This window comes from Oncorhynchus keta, chromosome 19 (assembly GCF_023373465.1).
Source record: "Oncorhynchus keta strain PuntledgeMale-10-30-2019 chromosome 19, Oket_V2, whole genome shotgun sequence".
Classification (NCBI taxonomy): domain Eukaryota; kingdom Metazoa; phylum Chordata; class Actinopteri; order Salmoniformes; family Salmonidae; genus Oncorhynchus; species Oncorhynchus keta.
In genome coordinates this window covers 1,241,551-1,262,896 of record NC_068439.1, presented here as the reverse complement: position 1 = coordinate 1,262,896, position 21,346 = coordinate 1,241,551, and the positions used below count along the sequence as shown (strand labels likewise).

Here is a 21,346-nt window from a genome sequence, read left to right as displayed (position 1 = left end):
TAGTCTCTGGGCTGAGAGAGCAGCTCCACCACCAACCCCCAGGTCTCTAGTCTCTGGGCTGAGAGAGCAGCTCCACCACCAACCCCCAGGTCACTAGTCTCTGGGCTGAGAGAGCAGCTCCACCACCAACCCCCAGGTCACTAGTCTCTAGTCTCTGGGCTGAGAGAGCGACCCCCCAACCCCCCAGGTCACTAGTCTCTAGTCTCTGGGCTGAGAGAGCGACCCCCCACCACCACCCCCAGGTCTCTAGTCTCTGGGCTGGGAGAGGAGCCCCCAGATCTCTAGTCTCTGGGCTGAGAGAGGAGCCCCCCACCCACCCACCACCAACCCCCAGGTCTCTAGTCTCTGGGCTGGGAGAGGAGCCAGTTTGCTGCCATAGTAAACACACCGCCAGGACGCACGGCGGACTGTCTGTCACATGAGAGGACGGGGAGGACCGCGGCCCGCTCAGATATTATTAGCAGCAGGAATGTACACAGTGGCCTCATGGCAAGCCAACTAACGTAGGCAGGCACAGATCCGAAACCTCACAGAACCTCTTCTCCATGCGCACTCTGAAACTTTAACGCGTTTGCTGAAGTTTAATTTGTGACTGTGAGGAGTATATTGTTTAAGCCTTTTTGTGACTGAGCTTTTTCTGATTCCCCAAGATACAGACTCTCTGCCTGGAGGCTGTGGATCGAAGATCCAGACTGAGGAGAGGTAAGATGGAGTCCCCCCTCCACAATGAGGCTAGTGAGATTACTATAGATACATCATCTTCAAGAAACTCATAATGTGGCAAAAGTTATTGATGTCTGGTTATAGATCTGACTGTAGTTATAGATCTGATCTGACTGTAGTTATAGATCTGATCTGACTGTAGTTATAGATCTGATCTGACTGTAGTTATAGATCTGATCTGACTGTAGTTATACATCTGATCTGACTGTAGTTATACATCTGATCTGACTGTAGTTATACATCTGATCTGACTGTAGTTATAGATCTGATCTGACTGTAGTTATACATCTGATCTGACTGTAGTTATAGATCTGATCTGACTGTAGTTATACATCTGATCTGACTGTAGTTATAGATCTGATCTGACTGTAGTTATACATCTGATCTGACTGTAGTTATAGATCTGACTATAGTTATAGATCTGATCTGACTATAGTCATAGATCTGATCTGACTATAGTTATAGATCTGATCTGACTATAGATCTGATCTGACTATAGTTCTAGATCTGATCTGACTATAGTTATAGATCTGATCTGACTATAATTATAGATCTGATTATAGTTATAGATCTGATTTGACTATAGTTATAGATCTGATCTGACTATAGATCTGATCTGACTATAGTTACAGTACCGTTCAAAGTTTGGGGTCACTTAGAAATGTCCTTGTTGTTGAAAGAAAATCACATTTATTGTCCATTAAAATAACATCAATGAAATGACCAATGAAATATACCATTTATCAGAAACACAGTGTAGACATTATAAAGCCCTTTTGCAATTATGTTTGCACAGCTGAAAACTGTTGTTCTGATTAAAGAAGCAATAAAACGGTCCTTCTTTAGACTAGTTGAGAATCTGGAGCATCAGCATTTGTGGGTTCAATTACAGGCTCAAAATGTCCAGAAACAAAGACCTTTCTTCTGAAACTCGTCAGTCTATTCTTGTTATGAGAAATGAAGGATATTCCATGCGAGAAATTGCCAAGAAACTGAAGATCTCGTACAACGCTGTGTACTACTCCCTTCACAGAACAGCACAAAATGGCCCTAACCAGAATAGAAAGAGGAGTGGGAGGCCCCGGTGCAAAACTGAGCAAGAGGACAAGTAGAGGACAAGTACATTAGAGTGTCTAGTTTGAGAAACAGATTCCTCACAAGTCCTCAACTGGCAGCTTCATTAAATAGTACCCGCAAAACACCAGTCTCAACATCAACAGTGAAGAGGCGACTCCGGGATGCTGGCCTTCTAGGCAGAGTTCCTCTGTCCAGTGTCTGTGTTCTTTTGCCCATCTTAATCTTTTATTTTTATTGGCCAGTCTGAGATATGGCTTTTTATTTGCAACTCTGCCTAGAAGACCAGCATCCTGGAGTCACCTCTATACTGTTAACGCTGAAACTGGACAGAGGAACTCTGCCTAGAAGGCCAGCATCCTGGAGTCACCTCTTTACTGTTAACGCTGAGACTGGACAGAGGAACTCTGCCTAGAAGGCCAGCATCCTGGAGTCTCCTCTTTACTGTTAACGTTGAGACTGGACTGAGGAACTCTGCCTAGTAGACCAGCATCCTGGAGTCACCTCTTTACTGTTAACGCTGAGACTGGACAGAGGAACTCTGCCTAGAAGACCAGCATCCTGGAGTCACCTCTTTACTGTTAACGCTGAGACTGGACAGAGGAACTCTGCCTAGAAGACCAGCATCCAGGAGTCACCTCTTCACTGTTAACGCTGAGACTGGACAGAGGAACTCTGCCTAGAAGGCCAGCATCCTGGAGTCACCTCTTTACTGTTAACGCTGAGACTGGACAGAGGAACTCTGCCTAGAAGACCAGCATCCTGGAGTCACCTCTTCACTGTTAACGCTGAGACTGGACAGAGGAACTCTGCCTAGAAGGCCAGCATCCTGGAGTCACCTCTTTACTGTTAACGCTGAGACTGGACAGAGGAACTCTGCCGAGAAGACCAGCATCCTGGAGTCACCTCTTTACTGTTAACGCTGAGACTGGACAGAGGAACTCTGCCTAGAAGACCAGCATCCTGGAGTCACCTCTTTACTGTTAACGCTGAGACTGGACAGAGGAACTCTGCCTAGAAGACCAGCATCCTGGAGTCACCTCTTTACTGTTAACGCTGAGACTGGACAGAGGAACTCTGCCTAGAAGACCAGCATCCTGGAGTCACCTCTTTACTGTTAACGCTGAGACTGGACAGAGGAACTCTGCCTAGAAGACCAGCATCCTGGAGTCACCTCTTTACTGTCAACGCTGAGACTGGACTGAGGAACTCTGCCTAGAAGACCAGCATCCTGGAGTCACCTCTTTACTGTCAACGCTGAGACTGGACTGAGGAACTCTGCCTAGAAGACCAGCATCCTGGAGTCTCCTCTTTACTGTTAACGCTGAGACTGGACAGAGGAACTCTGCCTAGAAGACCAGCATCCAGGAGTCACCTCTTCACTGTTAACGCTGAGACTGGACAGAGGAACTCTGCCTAGAAGGCCAGCATCCCTGTCACGTTCGTTTTAAGAATCATCAGACCAAGGTGCAGCGTGATAGGGTTTCCACATATTTATTTAATGAAACGCACAAAAACAATGAAGAACGAACTAAACGTGAAGTCAATGAAGTGCTCACAGGCAACTAAATATAAACAAGATCCCACAGACACAGGTGTGAAAATAACGACTTAGATATGATCCCCATGGCTTTGCGCCCTGTTGACGTTGAGACGGGTGTTTTGCGGGTACTATTTTCAAAAACAAGGACATTTCAAAGTGGCCCCAAACGTTTGAACAGTAGTATATACAGCTGGCTGTAGTTATAAGTCTGTTTGTGTCGGGACATTTGATGAGGCAGATTTAACAGATTTGTTGGGAGAAATATAGCCTTGTCGTGCCGTGCATCATGGGAGTCAGGGTCAACCCTGTGTCTAAGGTATGGGAGTCAGGGTCAACCCTGTGTCTAAAGACCAGCATCAGGGTCACCCTGTGTCAACGTGAGACTGGAGTGAGGAACCCTGTGTCTAAGGTAGCATGGGAGTCAGGGTCAACCCTGTGTCTAAGGTATGGGAGTCAGGGTCAACCTGTGTCTAAGGTATTGGGGTCAGGGTCAACCCTGTGTCTAAGGTATGGGAGTCAGGGTCAACCCTGTGTCTAAGGTATTGGGGGTCAGGGTCAACCCTGTGTCTAAGGTATTGGGGGTCAGGGTCAACCCTGTGTCTAAGATATGGGAGTCAGGGTCAACCCTGTGTCTAAGGTATTGGGGGTCAGGGTCAACCCTGTGTCTAAGGTATGGGAGTCAGGGTCAACCCTGTGTCTAAGGTATTGGGGGTCAGTGTCAACCCTGTGTCTAAGGTATTGGGGGTCAGTGTCAACCCTGTGTCTAAGGTATTGGGGGACAGGGTCAACCCCGTATCTAAGGAATTGGGGGTCAGTGTGAACCCTGTGTCTAAGGTATTGGGGGTCAGGGTCAACCCTATAGGGTATTTCTGTTGATTCTCCTATCGTTCATCTATAGATCTATAGGGTATTTCTGTTGATTCTCCCATAAGATCTATAGGGTATTTCTGTTTGTCATTCATCTATAGATCTATAGGACATTTGATGAGGCAGATAGGGTATTTCGTTAATCAGATTTATAGGGAGAATTTCTGTTGATTCTCCTATCGTTCATCTATAGATCTAGGGTATTTCTGTTGATTCTCCTATCGTTCATCTATAGTCAGGGTCAACCCTATGTCATCTATAGGTATTTCTGTTTATTCTCCTGTCGTTCATCTATAGATCTATAGGGTATTTCTGTTGATTCTCCCATCGTTCATCTATAGATCTATAGGTATTTCTGTTGATTCTCCTATCGTTCATCTATAGATCTATAGGTATTTCTGTTGATTCTCCTATCGTTCATCTATAGATCTATAGGGTATTTCTGTTGATTATCCTATCGTTCATCTATAGATCTATAGGTATTTCTGTTGATTATCCTATCGTTCATCTATAGATCTATAGGGATTTCTGTTGATTCTCCTATCATTCATCTATAGATCTATAGGGTATTTCTGTTGATTCTCCTATCAGTTCATCTATAGATCTATAGGTATTTCTGTTGATTCTCCCATCCATCTATAGATCTAAGGTATTTATTTCTGTTTATTCTCCTATCGTTCATCTATAGATCTATAGGTATTTCTGTTTATTCTCCCCGTTCATCTATAGATCTATAGGGTATTTCTGTTGATTCTCCTATCGTTCATCTATAGATCTATAGGGTATTTCTGTTGATTCTCCCATCGTTCATCTATAGATCTATAGGGTATTTCTGTTTATTCTCCTATCGTTCATCTATAGATCTATAGGGTATTTCTGTTGATTCTCCCATCGTTCATCTATAGATCTATAGGGTATTTCTGTTTATTCTCCTATCGTTCATCTATAGATCTATAGGGTATTTCTGTTTATTCTCCTATCGTTCATCTATAGATCTATAGGGTATTTCTGTTGATTCTCCCATCGTTCATCTATAGATCTATAGGGTATTTCTGTTGATTCTCCTATCGTTCATCTATAGATCTATAGGGTATTTCTGTTTATTCTCCTATCGTTCATCTATAGATCTATAGGGTATTTCTGTTGATTCTCCTATCGTTCATCTATAGATCTATAGGGTATTTCTGTTGATTCTCCCATCGTTCATCTATAGATCTATAGGGTATTTATGTTTATTCTCCCATCGTTCATCTATAGATCTATAGGGTATTTCTGTTGATTCTCCTATCGTTCATCTATAGATCTATAGGGTATTTCTGTTTATTCTCCTATCGTTCATCTATAGATCTATAGGGTATTTCTGTTTATTCTCCCATCGTTCATCTATAGATCTATAGGGTATTTCTGTTTATTCTCCTATCGTTCATCTATAGATCTATAGGGTATCTCTGTTTATTCTCCTATCGTTCATCTATAGATCTATAGGGTATTTCTGTTTATTCTCCTATCATTCATCTATAGATCTATAGGGTATTTCTGTTGATTCTCCCATCGTTCATCTATAGATCTATAGGGTATTTCTGTTTATTCTCCTATCGTTCATCTATAGATCTATAGGGTATTTCTGTTTATTCTCCTATCGTTCATCTATAGATCTATAGGGTATTTCTGTTTATTCTCCTATCATTCATCTATAGATCTATAGGGTATTTCTGTTGATTCTCCCATCGTTCATCTATAGATCTATAGGGTATTTCTGTTTATTCTCCTATCGTTCATCTATAGATCTATAGGGTATTTCTGTTGATTCTCCTATCGTTCATCTATAGATCTATAGGGTATTTCTGTTGATTCTCCCATCGTTCATCTATAGATCTATAGGGTATTTCTGTTGATTCTCCTATCATTCATCTATAGATCTATAGGGTATTTCTGTTGATTCTCCTATCATTCATCTATAGATCTATAGGGTATTTCTGTTTATTCTCCTATCGTTCATCTATAGATCTATAGGGTATTTCTGTGGCATCCAACTTTCCATAGTAAATACTATTTACGTAGCTACAGTACAACCCACTCAACTTCCAATATTAACATTCGTAAAAAGGTGTTTCCGTTACAATCCAATTCACTACTGTGTTGTGACAGACGTCACCCCTCGTGAGCCATGGCAGCTATTTAATAATACATAATAATGATTAAAGTTTCCAAATATACCAGACAGGGTGGCCCAGTGATCCCGGACAAATCACACGAATAGCTGTCTCTGGTGATGAGCTGACTTAGTGCTGACACTAGCCCTAGGAAATGCTCTCGTCTACACACCACAGCTAGACCATCGTCAAGGGCAAACCCCTGAGGGAGGTAGTGGGGGACACAGAGAGAGAGAGGGAGAGAGAGAGGAGTGGGGAGAGAGAGAGGGGGTGGGGAGAGAGAGGGGTGGGGAGGAGAGAGAGGGGGATGGGGGGAGAGAGAGGGATGGGGAGAGAGAGAGAGGGGGTGGGGAGAGAGAGGGGTGGGGAGGAGAGAGGGGGAGAGGGGTGGGGGAGAGAGAGGGGTGGAGAGGGGTGGGGGAGAGAGAGAGAGAGGGGATGGGGATGAGAGAGGAGATGGGGGAGAGGGGGATGGGGGAGAGAGAGGGGATGGGGAGAGAGAGAGGGATGGGGAGGGATGGGGGGGAGAGAGGGGTGGGGGAGAGAGGGGTGGGTGGGGAGGAGAGAGAGAGAGAGGGGTGGGGGATAGAGAGAGGGGTGGGGGGGGAGAGAGAGAGAGAGAGGGGGGTGGGGAGAGAGAGGGGTGGGGAGAGAGAGGGGGGGGGGAGAGAGGGGGGTGGGGAGAGAGGGGGTGGGCGAGAGAGAGAGGGGTGTGGTTGGGGAGAGAGAGAGGGGTGGGTGAGAGAGAGAGGGGGGGGAGAGAGAGAGGGGGGTGGGGAGAGAGAGGAGTGGGGGAGAGAGGAGTGAGTTAGAGAGAGGGATGGGGGAGAGAGAGAGGGGGGAGTTAGAGTTAGAGAGAGGGGTGGGGGAGAGAGAGAGGGTGAGTTAGAGAGAGGGTGGGGAGAGAGAGAGGGGGGATGGGGGGAGAGAGAGGGGGATGGGGGGGAGAGAGAGGGGGAGTTAGAGAGAGAGAGGGGGTGGGGAGTTAGAGAGAGAGGGGGTGGGGGAGAGAGAGATGGGGAGAGAGAGGGTGGGGGAGAGGGTTGGGGGAGAGGGAGAGTGGGGTGGGGGGAGTTAGAGAGAGAGGGGTGGAGAGAGAGAGAGAGAGAGAGAGAGAGAGAGAGAGGGGTGGGGAGAGAGGGGGTGGGGGGGAGTTAGAGGGGTGGGGGAGTTAGAGAGAGGGGGTGGGGAGAGAGAAAAACAACTGGTTCATGTAACAGCTCTGATGAAGTTAGCCAGTGACGTGGAGATGTGGCCAATTGCTACATGGATCCATTTGGATGATTTAGGAGGCAGAATGGAAATAGAAAGCTGCCTGCCTTCCTGGCCTCAGCCCGGGACTCAGCGTGTGTCCTAGCAGGGAGTCAGCAGCAACATGGACAGTTGTGGTGGTTGTTGGTTTAATTATGGGAATGTTTTTTAAGAATGCTCTGTTGAGCCAATGGAACAGGAAGAGGAAACTGGTCAGATGTCTGACCAGAGCCTTAGGACCCTGGTCAGAAGTAGTGAGTTAGGACCCTGGTCAGAAGTAGTGAGTTAGGACCCTGATCAGAAGTAGTGAGTTAGGACCCTGGTCAGAAGTAGTGAGTTAGGACCCTGGTCAGAAGTAGTGAGTTAGGACCCTGGTCAGAAGTAGTGAGTTAAGACCCTGGTCAGAAGTAGTGAGTTAGGACCCTGGTCAGAAGTAGTGAGTTAGGACCCTGGTCAGAAGTAGTGAGTTAGGACCCTGGTCAGAAGTAGTGAGTTAGGACCCTGGTCAGAAGTAGTGAGTTAGGACCCTGGTCAGAAGTAGTGAGTTAGGACCCTGGTCAGAAGTAGTGAGTTAGGACCCTGGTCAGAAGTAGTGAGTTAGGACCCTGGTCAGAAGTAGTGAGTTAGGACCCTGGTCAGAAGTAGTGAGTTAGGACCCTGGTCAGAAGTAGTGAGTTAGGACCCTGATCAGAAGTAGTGAGTTAGGACCCTGGTCAGAAGTAGTGAGTTAGGACCCTGGTCAGAAGTAGTGAGTTAGGACCCTGGTCAGAAGTAGTGAGTTAGGACCCTGGTCAGAAGCAGTGAGTTAGGACCCTGATCAGAAGTAGTGAGTTAGGACCCTGGTTAGAGGTACCCTGGTCAGAGGACATTCAGAGACTTGTCCTAAAGCCACTCCGACATTGTCTTGGCTGTGTGCTTAGGCTTCTTCTCCTGTTGGAAGGTGAACCATTGCCCAGTCTGAGGTCCTGAGTACTCTGGAGCAGGTTTTCATCAACGATCTCTCTGCGTTTTGCTCCGTTCATCTTTCCCTCGATCCTGACTAGTCTCCCAGTACCTGCGGATGAAAGCATACCATCATCATGATGCTGCCACCACCATGCGTCACCATAAGGATGGTTCCAGGGTTCCTCCTGACGTGACGCTTGGCATTGAGGCCAAAGAGTTCAATCTTGGTTTCATCAGACTAGAGACTTGTTTCTCATGGTCTGAGAGTCTTTAGGTGCCTTTTGGCAAACTCTAAACGAGCTGTCATGTGCCTTTTAGTGGGGAGTGGCTTCCGTCTGGCCGCACTACCATAAAGGCCTGATTGGTGGAGTGCTGTAGAGATGGTTGTCCTTCTGGAAGGTTCTCCCATCTCCACAGAGGAACTCTGGACGTCTGTCAGAGTGACCATTGGGTTCTTGGTCACCTCCCTGACCAAGGCCCTTCTCCCCCGATTGCTCAGTTTGGCCGGGCGGCCAGCTCTAGGAAGAGTCTAGGTGGTTCCAAACTTCTTCCATTTAAGAATGATGGAGGCCACTGTGTTCTTGGGGACCTTCAATGCTGTAGAATGATGGAGGCCACTGTGTTCTTGGGGACCTTTAATGCTGCAGAATGATGGAGGCCACTGTGTTCTTGGGGACCTTCAATGCTGCAGAATGATGGAGGCCACTGTGTTCTTGGGGACCTTCAATGCTGCAGAACGATGGAGGCCACTGTGTTCTTGGGGACCTTCAATGCTGCAGAATGATGGAGGCCACTGTGTTCTTGGGGACCTTCAATGCTGCAGAATGATGGAGGCCACTGTGTTCTTGGGGACCTTCAATGCTGCAGAATGATGGAGGCCACTGTGTTCTTGGGACCTTCAATGCTGCAGAATGATGGAGGCCACTGTGTTCTTGGGGACCTTTAATGCTGCAGAATGATGGAGGCCACTGTGTTCTTGGGGACCTTCAATGCTGCAGAATGATGGAGGCCACTGTGTTCTTGGGGACCTTCAATGCTGCAGAATGATGGAGGCCACTGTGTTCTTGGGGACCTTCAATGCTGCAGAATGATGGAGGCCCCTGTATTCTTGGGGACCTTCAATGCTGCATAAGTGTTTTGGTTCCCTTCCCCAGATCTGTACCTCGACACAATTCTGTCTCGGAGCTGTACGGACATTTCCTTTGACCTCATGGCTTGGTTTTTTCTCTGACATGCACTGTCAACTGTGGGACCTTATATAGACATGTGCCTTTCCAAATCATGTCCAATCAATTGAATTTACCACTGGTGGACACCAAACAAGTTGTAGAAACATCTCAAAGATGATCAATGGAAACAGGATGCAGCTGAGCTCAATTTTGAGTCTCATAGCAAAAGGTCTGAATATTTATTTAAATAAGGTTTTTCTGTTTTACATCTTTTGCAAATTTGCTAACATGAATAAAAATATGTTTTCGACATTGTCATTATTATGTAACGTAACAAAATGTGTAAAAAGTCAAGGGGTCTGAATACTTTCCGAATGCACTGTATCAGGCAGGGTCTGTAGGATCCCTCAGTCTAGAAGTGCATTTCAAACACAGATTCAACTAAAATGACCAGGGAGGTTTTCCAATGCCTCGCATCAAAACGTATTTAGTCTGGGCAAAAATGCAATTAAATACAGACATTGAATATCCCGTTGAGCATGGTGAAGTTATTAATTACACTTTGGATGGTGTATCAGTACACACAGTCACTACAAAGATACAGGCGTCCTTTCTTAACTCAGTTACCGGAGAGGAAGGAAACCGCTCAGGGATTTCACCATGAGGCCAATGGTGACTTTAAAACAGTTACAGAGTTTAATGGCTGTGATGGGAGAAAACTGAGGATGGATCAACAACACTGTAGTTACTCCACAATACTAACCTAAATGACAGAGTGAAAAGAAGGAGGCCTGTACAGAATAAAAATATTCCAAAACATGCATCTTGTTTGCAACAAGGCACTAAAGTAATACTGCAAAATATATAGCAAAAATATGTACTTTATGTCCTGAATACAAAGCATTGTGTTTGGGGAAAGTCCAACACATCACATCACCGATTACCACTCTTCATATTTTCAAGCATGGTGGCTGCTTCATGTTATGGATATTCTTGTCATCGACAAGGACTAGGGAGTTGTTTAGGATAAAAAAAATAAATGGAATAGAGATAAGCACAGGCAAATTCACCTTTCAGCAGGACAATAAACCCTGCTTCAGTCTGCTATCCAACAGACCCTGGGAGATGAATTCACCTTTCAGCAAGACAATAAACCCTGCTTCAGTCTGCTATCCAACAGACCCTGGGAGATGAATTCACCTTTCAGCAGGACAATAAACCCTGCTTCAATCTGCTATCCAACAGACCCTGGGAGATGAATTCACCTTTCAGCAGGACAATAACCTAAAACACAAGGACAAACAAACACTGGAGTTGCTTACCAAGAAGACAGTGAATGTTCCTGAGTGGTTACAGTTGACTTAAATCTGCTTGAAAATATGTGGCAAAACTGTTGAATGTCGAGCCATGGTCAACAACCAGCTTGATAGAGCTTGAATATTGTACAAATATAGTACAATCCGGGTGTGCAAATCTCTTAGAGACTCACCCTGAAAGACCCACAGCTGTAATCACTCTTAGGAGACTTACCCAGAAAGACTCACAGCTGTAATCACTCTTAGACTTACCCAGAAAGACACAGCTGTAATCACTCTTAGACTTACCCAGAAAGACTCACAGCTGTAATCACTCTTAGAGACTTACCCAGAAAGACTCACAGCTGTAATCACTCTTAGACTTACCCAGAAAGACTCACAGCTGTAATCACTCTTAGACTTACTCACAGCTGTAATCACTCTTAGACTTACCCAGAAAGACTCACAGCTGTAATCACTCTTAGAGACTTACCCAGAAAGACTCACAGCTGTAATCACTCTTAGACTTACCCAGAAAGACTCACAGCTGTAATCACTCTTAGAAAGAAAGACTCACAGCTGTAATCACTCTTAGACTTACCCAGAAAGACTCACAGCTGTAATCACTCTTAGAGACTTACCCAGAAAGACTCACAGCTGTAATCACTCTTAGACTTACCCAGAAAGACTCACAGCTGTAATCACTCTTAGTCACAGCTGTAATCACTCTTAGAGACTTACCCAGAAAGACTCACAGCTGTAATCACTCTTAGAGACTTACCCAGAAAGACTCACAGCTGTAATCACTCTTAGAAGAAAGACTCACAGCTGTAATCACTCTTAGAGACTCACCCTGAAAGACTCACAGCTGTAATCACTCTTAGAGACTCACCCTGAAAGACTCACAGCTGTAATCACTCTTAGAGACTTACCCAGAAAGTCTCACAGCTGTAATCACTTTATCATTATGTGGTGTTTATGTTTGTACGTAGATGGGTGAGAGGAAACATAAATGTAATCTATTTTGAATTCAGGCTGCAACACAACAAACTGGGGATTGGATCCAGGGGTCTGAAGACTTCCTGAAGACAGAATGAACTCTTAATGTTTCTATTCATTATTTACATTTATTCATTGTGTGATCTGACTTATATTGAACAAAAATTGACCCCAACTCTGGTAAAATGCTCATACAACCAGTCAATATAGTTATTCTCTCTCCCCCACTCCCTCTGCCCCTCCCCACTCCCCATTTCCCCTCTCCCCATTTCCCCCTCTCCCCTTATTCCCTCTCCCCTTATTCCCTCTCCCCTTATTCCCTCTCCCCTTATTCCCTCTCCCCCCCAACAGAATGGCTCTCTGTGAGTCCCTGAAGACCCTCCAGGGGTTCCCGTTTAGAGACCCAGAGCTGTCTTCCCTCCTGCTGTCCCAGCTGAACAGGCTGAGACAGGAGAGGATCCTAACGGACGTGCTGCTCTGTTCAGACAACACAGAGATCCCCTGCCATAGGAACGTACTGGTGTCCTCCAGCCGATACTTCAGGTCAGATACAATACAGTACAAACTCATTGATTCATTATACGGAGAGCAGAAGACAACCCGAATACAGAACCTTACCTAGCACAACTACGGAACCTTACCTAGCACAACTACAGAACCTCACCTAGCACAACACAAATACAGAACCTCACCAAACACATAACGACTACAGAACCTCACCTAATACAACTACAGAATCTTACCTAGCACAACACGACTACAGAACCTCACCTAATACAACAACAGAACCTATCCTAGCACAACATGACTACAGAACCTCACCTAATACAACTACAGAACCTATCCTAGCACAACTACAGAACCTTACCTAGCACAAGACGACTACAGAACCTCACCTAACATAACACAACTACAGAACCGCACATAACGACTACAGAACCTCACCTAGCACAACATGACTACAGAACCTCACCAAACACAACATGACTACAGAACCTAACACAACACAACCTCACCTAGAACAAGACAACATTATACAGAGACTACCACATTTTCGTTAATACACCAGGCTGGGAGCAGAGCAGGTGTTTTGAAAAGTGGGTATACTGTAGGAGGGTACAGTACAATGTACAGTACAATGTTCATGAGGTGCATGCGTGTACCGATAGGACTCATGAGGTGTGAGTTGCTCTGTTTGTAGAAACCAGACTGTGGTTATATGTACAGTGGCTTGCGAAAGTGTTCACCCCCTTGGCATTTTTCCTATTTTGTTGCCTTACAACCTGGAATTAACATTTATTTGGGGGGGGGGGGGTTTGTATCATTTGATTTACACAACATGCCAACCACTTTGAAGATGCAAAATGTGTTTTTATTGTGAAACATACTAGAAATAATAAAAAATCTAATAAAAACTTGAGCATTCATAACTATTCATCCCCCAAAGTCAATACTTTATAGAGCCACCTTTTGCAGTAATTACAGCTGCATGTCTCTTGGGGTATGTCTGCATAAGCTTGGTACATCTAGCCACGGGATTTATGACCATTCTTCAAGGCATCCTGCTCCAGCTCCTTCAAGATGGATGGATTCCGCTGGTGTACAGCAATCTTTAAGTCATACCACAGATTCTCAATTGGATTGAAGTCTGGGCTTTGACTAGGCCATTCCAAGACATGTAAATGTTTCCCCTTAAACCACTTGAGTGTTGTTTCAGCAGTATTGTAACGGCTTTCCTCTTCCTCTTCTGAGGAGGAGTAGCAAGGATCGGACCAATACGCAGTGTGGTAAGTGTCCATGCTACTTTAATAATAACGGAACACGACTCAACACAAAAATAACAAAGTGAATGGAAAGGAAAACCGAAACAGTCCTGAACGGTGACACAAACAACAAAACAGGAAACAATCACCCACCACTCAAGGGTGAAAACAGGCTGCCTAAGTATGGTTCTCAATCAGGGATAACGATTGACAACTGCCTCTTATACCAGGCCAAACACAGAAATACCAGATCATAGAAAAAAGAACAGACTGCCCACCCAACTCACGCCCTGACCACACTAAAACAAAGACATCACAAAGGAACTTAGGTCAGAACGTGACAAGTATGCTTAGGGTCAGTGACCTGCTGGAAGGTGAACCTCTGTCCCAGTATCAAATCTCTTGAAGGCTGAAACAGGTTTCCCTCAAGAAATTCCCTGTATTTAGCGTCATCCATCATTCTTTCAATTCTGACCAGTTTCCCAGTCCCTGCCGATGAAAAACATACCCACCACATGATGCTGCCACCACGCTTCAATGTGGGGATGGAATTCTCGGGGTGATGAGAGGTGTTGGGTTTGTGCCAGACATCATTTTCCTTGATGGCCAAAAAGCTCAATTTTAGTCTCATCCAACCAGAGTACCTTCTTCCATATGTTTGGGGAGTCTCCCACATGCCCTTCGGTGAGTGGTCCTATGGACAGATACTCCAATCTCCTCTGTGGAGCTTTGCAGCTCCTTCAGGGTTATCGTTGGTCTCTTTGTTGCCTCACTGATTAATGCCCTCTTTGCCTGGTTTGTGAGTTTTGGTGGGCGGCCCTCTCTTGGCAGGTATGTTGTGGTGCCATATTCTTTCTTTCCATTTTAATAATGGATTTAATGGTGCTCCGTGGGATGTTCAAAGTTTCTGATAATTTTTTATAACCCAACCCTGATCTGTACTTCTCCCCAACTTCGACCCTGACCTGTTTGGAGAGCTCCTTGGTCTTCATGGTGCCGCTTGCTTAGTCGTGTTGCTGACTCTGGGGCTTTTAAGAACAAGTGTGTGTATATATACTGAGATGATGTGACAGATCATGCCACTCTTAAGTTGCACACAGGTGGACTTGTCTGGTTATGTGACTTCTGAAGGCAATTGGTTGCACCATATCTTATTTAGGGGCTTCATAGTAAATGGGAGGAATATATATGAACGCACCACTTTTCAGTTTTTATTATTTCAAATTTTGTGAAACAAGTAATTTTTTTTTCATTTCACTTCATCAATTTGGACTTTTTGTGCATGTCCATTACATGAAATGCAAATACAAATCTATTTAAATTACAGTTTGTAATGCAACAAAATAGGAGAAATGCCAAGGGGTGAATACTTTTGCAAGGCACTGTAGAAACCAGACTGAGTTATATGTAGAAACCAGACTGTGGTTATATGTAGAATCCAGACTGAGTTACATGTAGAAACCAGACTGTGGTTATCTGTAGAATCCAGACTGAGTTACATGTAGAAACCAGACTGTGGTTACATGTAGAAACCAGACTGTGTTTATCTGTAGAATCCAGACTGAGTTACATGTAGAAACCAGACTGTGTTTATCTGTAGAAACCAGACTGTGTTTATCTGTAGAATCCAGACTGAGTTACATGTAGAAACCAGACTGTGTTTATCTGTAGAATCCAGACTGAGTTATATGTAGAAACCAGACTGAGTTACATGTAGAAACCAGACTGTGGTTAAATGTAGAATCCAGACTGTGGTTAAATGTAGAATCCAGACTGAGTTACATGTAGAATCCAGACTGAGTTACATGTAGAATCCAGACTGAGTTATATGTAGAAACCAGACTGTGTTTATCTGTAGAATCCAGACTGAGTTACATGTAGAAACCAGACTGAGTTATATGTAGAAACCAGACTGTGTTTATCTGTAGAATCCAGACTGAGTTACATGTAGAAACCAGACTGAGTTATATGTAGAAACCAGACTGTGTTTATCTGTAGAATCCAGACTGAGTTACATGTAGAAACCAGACTGTGGTTATCTGTAGAATCCAGACTGAGTTACATGTAGAAACCAGACTGTGGTTACATGTAGAAACCAGACTGTGTTTATCTGTAGAATCCAGACTGAGTTACATGTAGAAACCAGACTGTGTTTATCTGTAGAAACCAGACTGTGTTTATCTGTAGAATCCAGACTGAGTTACATGTAGAAACCAGACTGAGTTACATGTAGAAACCAGACTGTGTTTATCTGTAGAATCCAGACTGAGTTACATGTAGAAACCAGACTGTGTTTATCTGTAGAATCCAGACTGAGTTATATGTAGAAACCAGACTGAGTTACATGTAGAAACCAGACTGTGGTTAAATGTAGAATCCAGACTGAGTTACATGTAGAATCCAGACTGAGTTACATGTAGAATCCAGACTGAGTTACATGTAGAAACCAGACTGAGTTATATGTAGAAACCAGACTGTGTTTATCTGTAGAAACCAGACTGAGTTACATGTAGAAACCAGACTGTGTTTATCTGTAGAATCCAGACTGAGTTACATGTAGAAACCAGACTGTGTTTATCTGTTAGACATTACATGTAGAAACCAGACTGAGTTACATGTAGAAACCAGACTGTGTTTTTATCTGTAGAATCCAGACTGAGTTATATGTAGAAACCAGACTGTGTTTATCTGTAGAATCCAGACTGAGTTATATGTAGAAACCAGACTGAGTTACATGTAGAATCCAGACTGAGTTATATGTAGAAACCAGACTGTGTTTATCTGTAGAATCCAGACTGAGTTACATGTAGAAACCAGACTGTGTTTATCTGTAGAAACCAGACTGAGTTATATGTAGAAACCAGACTGTGTTTATCTGTAGAATCCAGACTGAGTTACATGTAGAAACCAGACTGAGTTACATGTAGAAACCAGACTGTGTTTATCTGTAGAATCCAGACTGAGTTACATGTAGAAACCAGACTGAGTTATATGTAGAAACCAGACTGTGTTTATCTGTAGAATCCAGACTGAGTTATATGTATAAACCAAACTGTGTTTATCTGTAGAATCCAGACTGAGTTACATGTAGAAACCAGACTGTGTTTATCTGTAGAATCCAGACTGAGTTATATGTAGAAACCAGACTGAGTTACATGTAGAAACCAGACTGTGTTTATCTGTAGAAACCAGACTGAGTTACATGTAGAAACCAGACTGAGTTACATGTAGAAACCAGACTGTGTTTATCTGTAGAAACCAGACTGTGTTTATCTGTAGAATCCAGACTGAGTTACATGTAGAATCCAGACTGAGTTATATGTAGAAACCAGACTGTGTTTATCTGTAGAATCCAGACTGAGTTACATGTAGAAACCAGACTGTGTTTATCTGTAGAATCCAGACTGAGTTATATGTAGAAACCAGACTGTGTTTATCTGTAGAATCCAGACTGAGTTACATGTAGAAACCAGACTGAGTTACATGTAGAAACCAGACTGTGTTTATCTGTAGAATCCAGACTGAGTTACATGTAGAAACCAGACTGTGTTTATCTGTAGAATCCAGACTGAGTTATATGTAGAAACCAGACTGAGTTACATGTAGAATCCAGACTGAGTTATATGTAGAAACCAGACTGTGTTTATCTGTAGAAACCAGACTGTGTTTATCTGTAGAATCCAGACTGAGTTACATGTAGAAACCAGACTGTGGTTAAATGTAGAATCCAGACTGAGTTACATGTAGAAACCAGACTGAGTTACATGTAGAAACCAGACTGAGTTACATGTAGAAACCAGACTGTGTTTATCTGTAGAATCCAGACTGAGTTACATGTAGAAACCAGACTGTGGTTAAATGTAGAATCCAGACTGAGTTACATGTAGAAACCAGACTGTGATAATATGTAGAAGTTCAAGATGGCGGTCAATCACCCTCGGTCTGGGGCTCCATGCAAGATCTCACCTCGTGAGGCATCAATGATCATGAGGAAGGTGAGGGATCAGCCCAGAACTACACGGCAGGACCTGGTCAATGACCTGAAGAGAGCTGGGACCACAGTCTCAAAAAAACCATTCGTGACACAGTACGCCGTCATGTATTAAAATCCTGCAGCTCACGCAATGTCCCTCTGCTCAAGCCAGCGCATGTCCAGGCCCGTCTGAAGTTTTCCAATGAACATCTGGATGATCCAGAGGAGGAATGGGAGAAGGTCATGTGGTCTGATGAGACAAAAATATGTATTTTTGGTCTAAACTCCACTCGCCGTGTTTGGATAAAGAAGAAGGATGAGTACAACCCCAAGAACACCATCCCAACCGTGAAGCATGGAGGTGGAAACATTCTTTGGGGATGCTTTTCTGTAAAGGGGACAGGACGACTGCACCGTATTGAGGGGAGGATGGATGGGGCCATGTATCGCGAGATCTTGGCCAACAACCTCCTTCCCTCAGTAACATGAGCCTTAAGGAAACAAAGATGCAAACTTTAGAAGTTGAATTGGACCAGCGAGAAAACAGAATTGACACAAAACAAGATGAGGATACTGTCCTTACCGGAAGACAAGGAAAAAGGAGACCTTTCCAGCTACGTGGTCCAGCTGATATCAGAGGAACTTGGCGTGGGTATAAAACTAGTAGATCTGGAACGATGCCAGAGGATTTGGTGGGAAACAGAATATATCTTTGCATGGTTTCAAACTATCAGACCAAAATCAACATTCGGAATGCACAAGAAAGAGACGAACATTTGCAAATAAATTCATTAAAAAATCCTACAATGTGATTTTCTGGATTTTTTTCTCATTTTGTCTGTCATAGTTGAAGTGTACCTATGATGAAAATTACAGGCCTCTCTCATCTTTTTAAGTGGGAGAACTTGCACAATTGGTGGCTGACTAAACACTTTTTTGCCCCACTGTATGTATTCAGAATCCTCGAGCTGACAAGATACAAATCTGTTGTTCTGAGCAAGTTAGTTAACCCACTGTTCCCCTGAACAAGGTAGTTAACCCACTGTTCCCCTGAACAAGATAGTTAACCCACTGTTCCCCTGAGCAAGGTAGTTAACCCACTGTTCCCCTGAACAAGATAGTTAACCCACTGTTCCCTTGAACAAGATAGTTAACCCACTGTTCCCTTGAACAAGATAGTTAACCCACTGTTCCCTTGAACAAGGTAGTTAACCCACTGTTCCCCCTGAACAAGATAGTTAACCCACTGTTCCCCTGAACAAGATAGTTAACCCACTGTTCCCTTGAACAAGATAGTTAACCCACTGTTCCCCTGAACAAGATAGTTAACCCACTGTTCCCTTGAACAAGATAGTTAACCCACTGTTCCACTGAACAAGATAGTTAACCCACTGTTCCCCTGAACAAGATAGTTAACCCACTGTTCCCCTGAACAAGATAGTTAACCCACTGTTCCCCTGAACAAGATAGTTAACCCACTGTTCCCCCTGAACAAGATAGTTAACCAACTGTTCCCCTGAACAAGGTAGTTAACCCACTGTTCCCCTGAACAAGATAGTTAACCCACTGTTCCCCTGAACAAGGCAGTTAACCCACTGTTCCCCTGAACAAGATAGTTAACCAACTGTTCCCCTGAACAAGGTAGTTAACCCACTGTTCCCCCTGAACAAGGTAGTTAACCCACTGTTCCCTTGAACAAGATAGTTAACCCACTGTTCCTAGGCTGTCATTGTAAATAATAATTTGTTCTTAACTGACTTGCCTAGTTAAATAAAGGTTAAAAAAAGAATAATAAGTATTCAGACCCTTTACTCAGTACTTTGTTGAAGCACCTTTGATAGTGATTACAGCCTTGAATCTTAAGTATGATGCTACAAGCTTGGCACACCTGTATTTGGGTATTTTCTCCCATTCTTCTCTTGCAGATCCTCTCAAGCTCTGTCAGGTTGGATGAGGAGCGTCACTGCACAGCTATTTTCAGGTCTCTCAAGAGATGTTTGACCGGGTTCAAGTCCGGGCTCTGGCTGGGCCACTCAAAGACATTCAGAGAAATGTTCCAAAGCCACTCCTGTGTTGTGTGCTTAGGGTCATTGTCCTGTTGGAAGGTGAACCTTCGCCCCAGTCTGAGGTCCCGAGCGTTCTGGAGCAGGTTGTCATCAAGAATCTCTCTGTCCTTTGCTCTGTTCATCTTTGCCTCGATCCTGACTAGTCTCCCAGTCCCTGCCACTGAAAAACAACCCCACAGCATGATGCTGCCATCACCATGCTTCGCCGGAGGGATGGTGCCAGGTTTGTGAGAGTCTTTATGTGCCTTTTGGCAAACTCCAAGCGGGCTGTCGTGTGCCTTTTGCTGAGGAATGTCTACGGCCACTCTACCATAAAGGCCTGATTGGTGGACTGCTGCAGAGATGGTTGTCCTTCGGGAAGGTTCTCCCATCTCCACAAAGGAACTCTGTAGCTCTGTCAAAGTGACCATCAGGTTGTTGGTCACCTCCCTGACCAAGGCCATTCTCCCCTGATTGCCCAGTTTGGCCGGGCAGCCAGCTCCAGGAAGAGTCTTGGTGTTTCCAAACTTCTTCCATTTAAGAATGGTGGAGGCCACTGTGTTCTTGGGGACCTTCAATGTTGCAGACATTTTTGGGTACCCTTCAACAGATCTCTGCCTCGACACTATTCTGTCTCAGAGCTCTACGGACAATTCCTTCGACCTCATGGCTTGGTTTTTGCTGACATGTTCCGTCAACTGTGGGACCTTATATAGACAGGTGTGTGTGCCTTTCCACATCATGTCCAATCAATTGAATTTACCACAGGTGGACTCCAATCAAGTTGTAGAAACATCTCAAGGATGATCAATGGACACAGGATGCACCTGAGCTCAATTTACAGTCTCATAGCAAAGGGTCTGAATACTTATGTAAATAAGGTATCTGTTTTTTTTCTAAAAACATATTTTCGCTTTGTCGTTATTGGGTATTGTGATGTCATTATGGGGTGTTGTGATGTCGTTATGGGGTATTGTGATGTCGTTATGGGGTATTGTGATGTCATTATGGGGTATTGTGATGTCGTTATGGGGTATTGTGATGTCGTTATGGGGTATTGTGATGTCATTATGGGGTATTGTGATGTCGTTATGGGGTATTGTGATGTCGTTATGGGGTATTGTGATGTCGTTATGGGGTATTGTGATGTCGTTATGGGGTATTGTGATGTCGTTATGGGGTATTGTGATGTCGTTATGGGGTATTGTGATGCCATTATGGGGTATTGTGATGTCATTATGGGGTATTGTATGTATAATGATGAGATAAAAATCAAGACTTTAATCAGTTTTAGAATACGGCTGTAACGTAACAAAATGTATAAAAGGGAAAGGTCTGAATGCTCTGTATAGTATTATTAAATCACAAGGTATTACAACCACAATACTTACCATGCATTTATTTACCCAGGGAGGCCAGTTGAGAACACCTTTTATTTAACCAGGTAGGCTAGTTGAGAACACCTTTATTTAACCAGGTAGGCCAGTTGAGAACACCTTTATTTAACCAGGTAGGCCAGTTGAGAACACCTTTATTTAACCAGGTA

At 44.0% G+C, this 21,346-nt stretch overlaps 1 protein-coding gene across 1 annotated transcript in view; it reads left to right on the top strand.

Moving 5' to 3' along the window:
- The first annotated feature begins 515 nt into the window (after positions 1 to 515).
- klhl38a (kelch-like family member 38a) overlaps positions 516 to 21,346 on the top strand; it is a 37,742-nt gene continuing 16,911 nt past the window's right edge. The window contains exons 1-2 of the mRNA XM_052469097.1: positions 516 to 702; positions 12,371 to 12,562. Of these exons, the coding sequence (XP_052325057.1) occupies positions 12,372 to 12,562 (191 nt within the window). The 5' untranslated portion in view covers positions 516 to 702; position 12,371. The remainder of the gene's footprint in view (positions 703 to 12,370; positions 12,563 to 21,346) is intronic.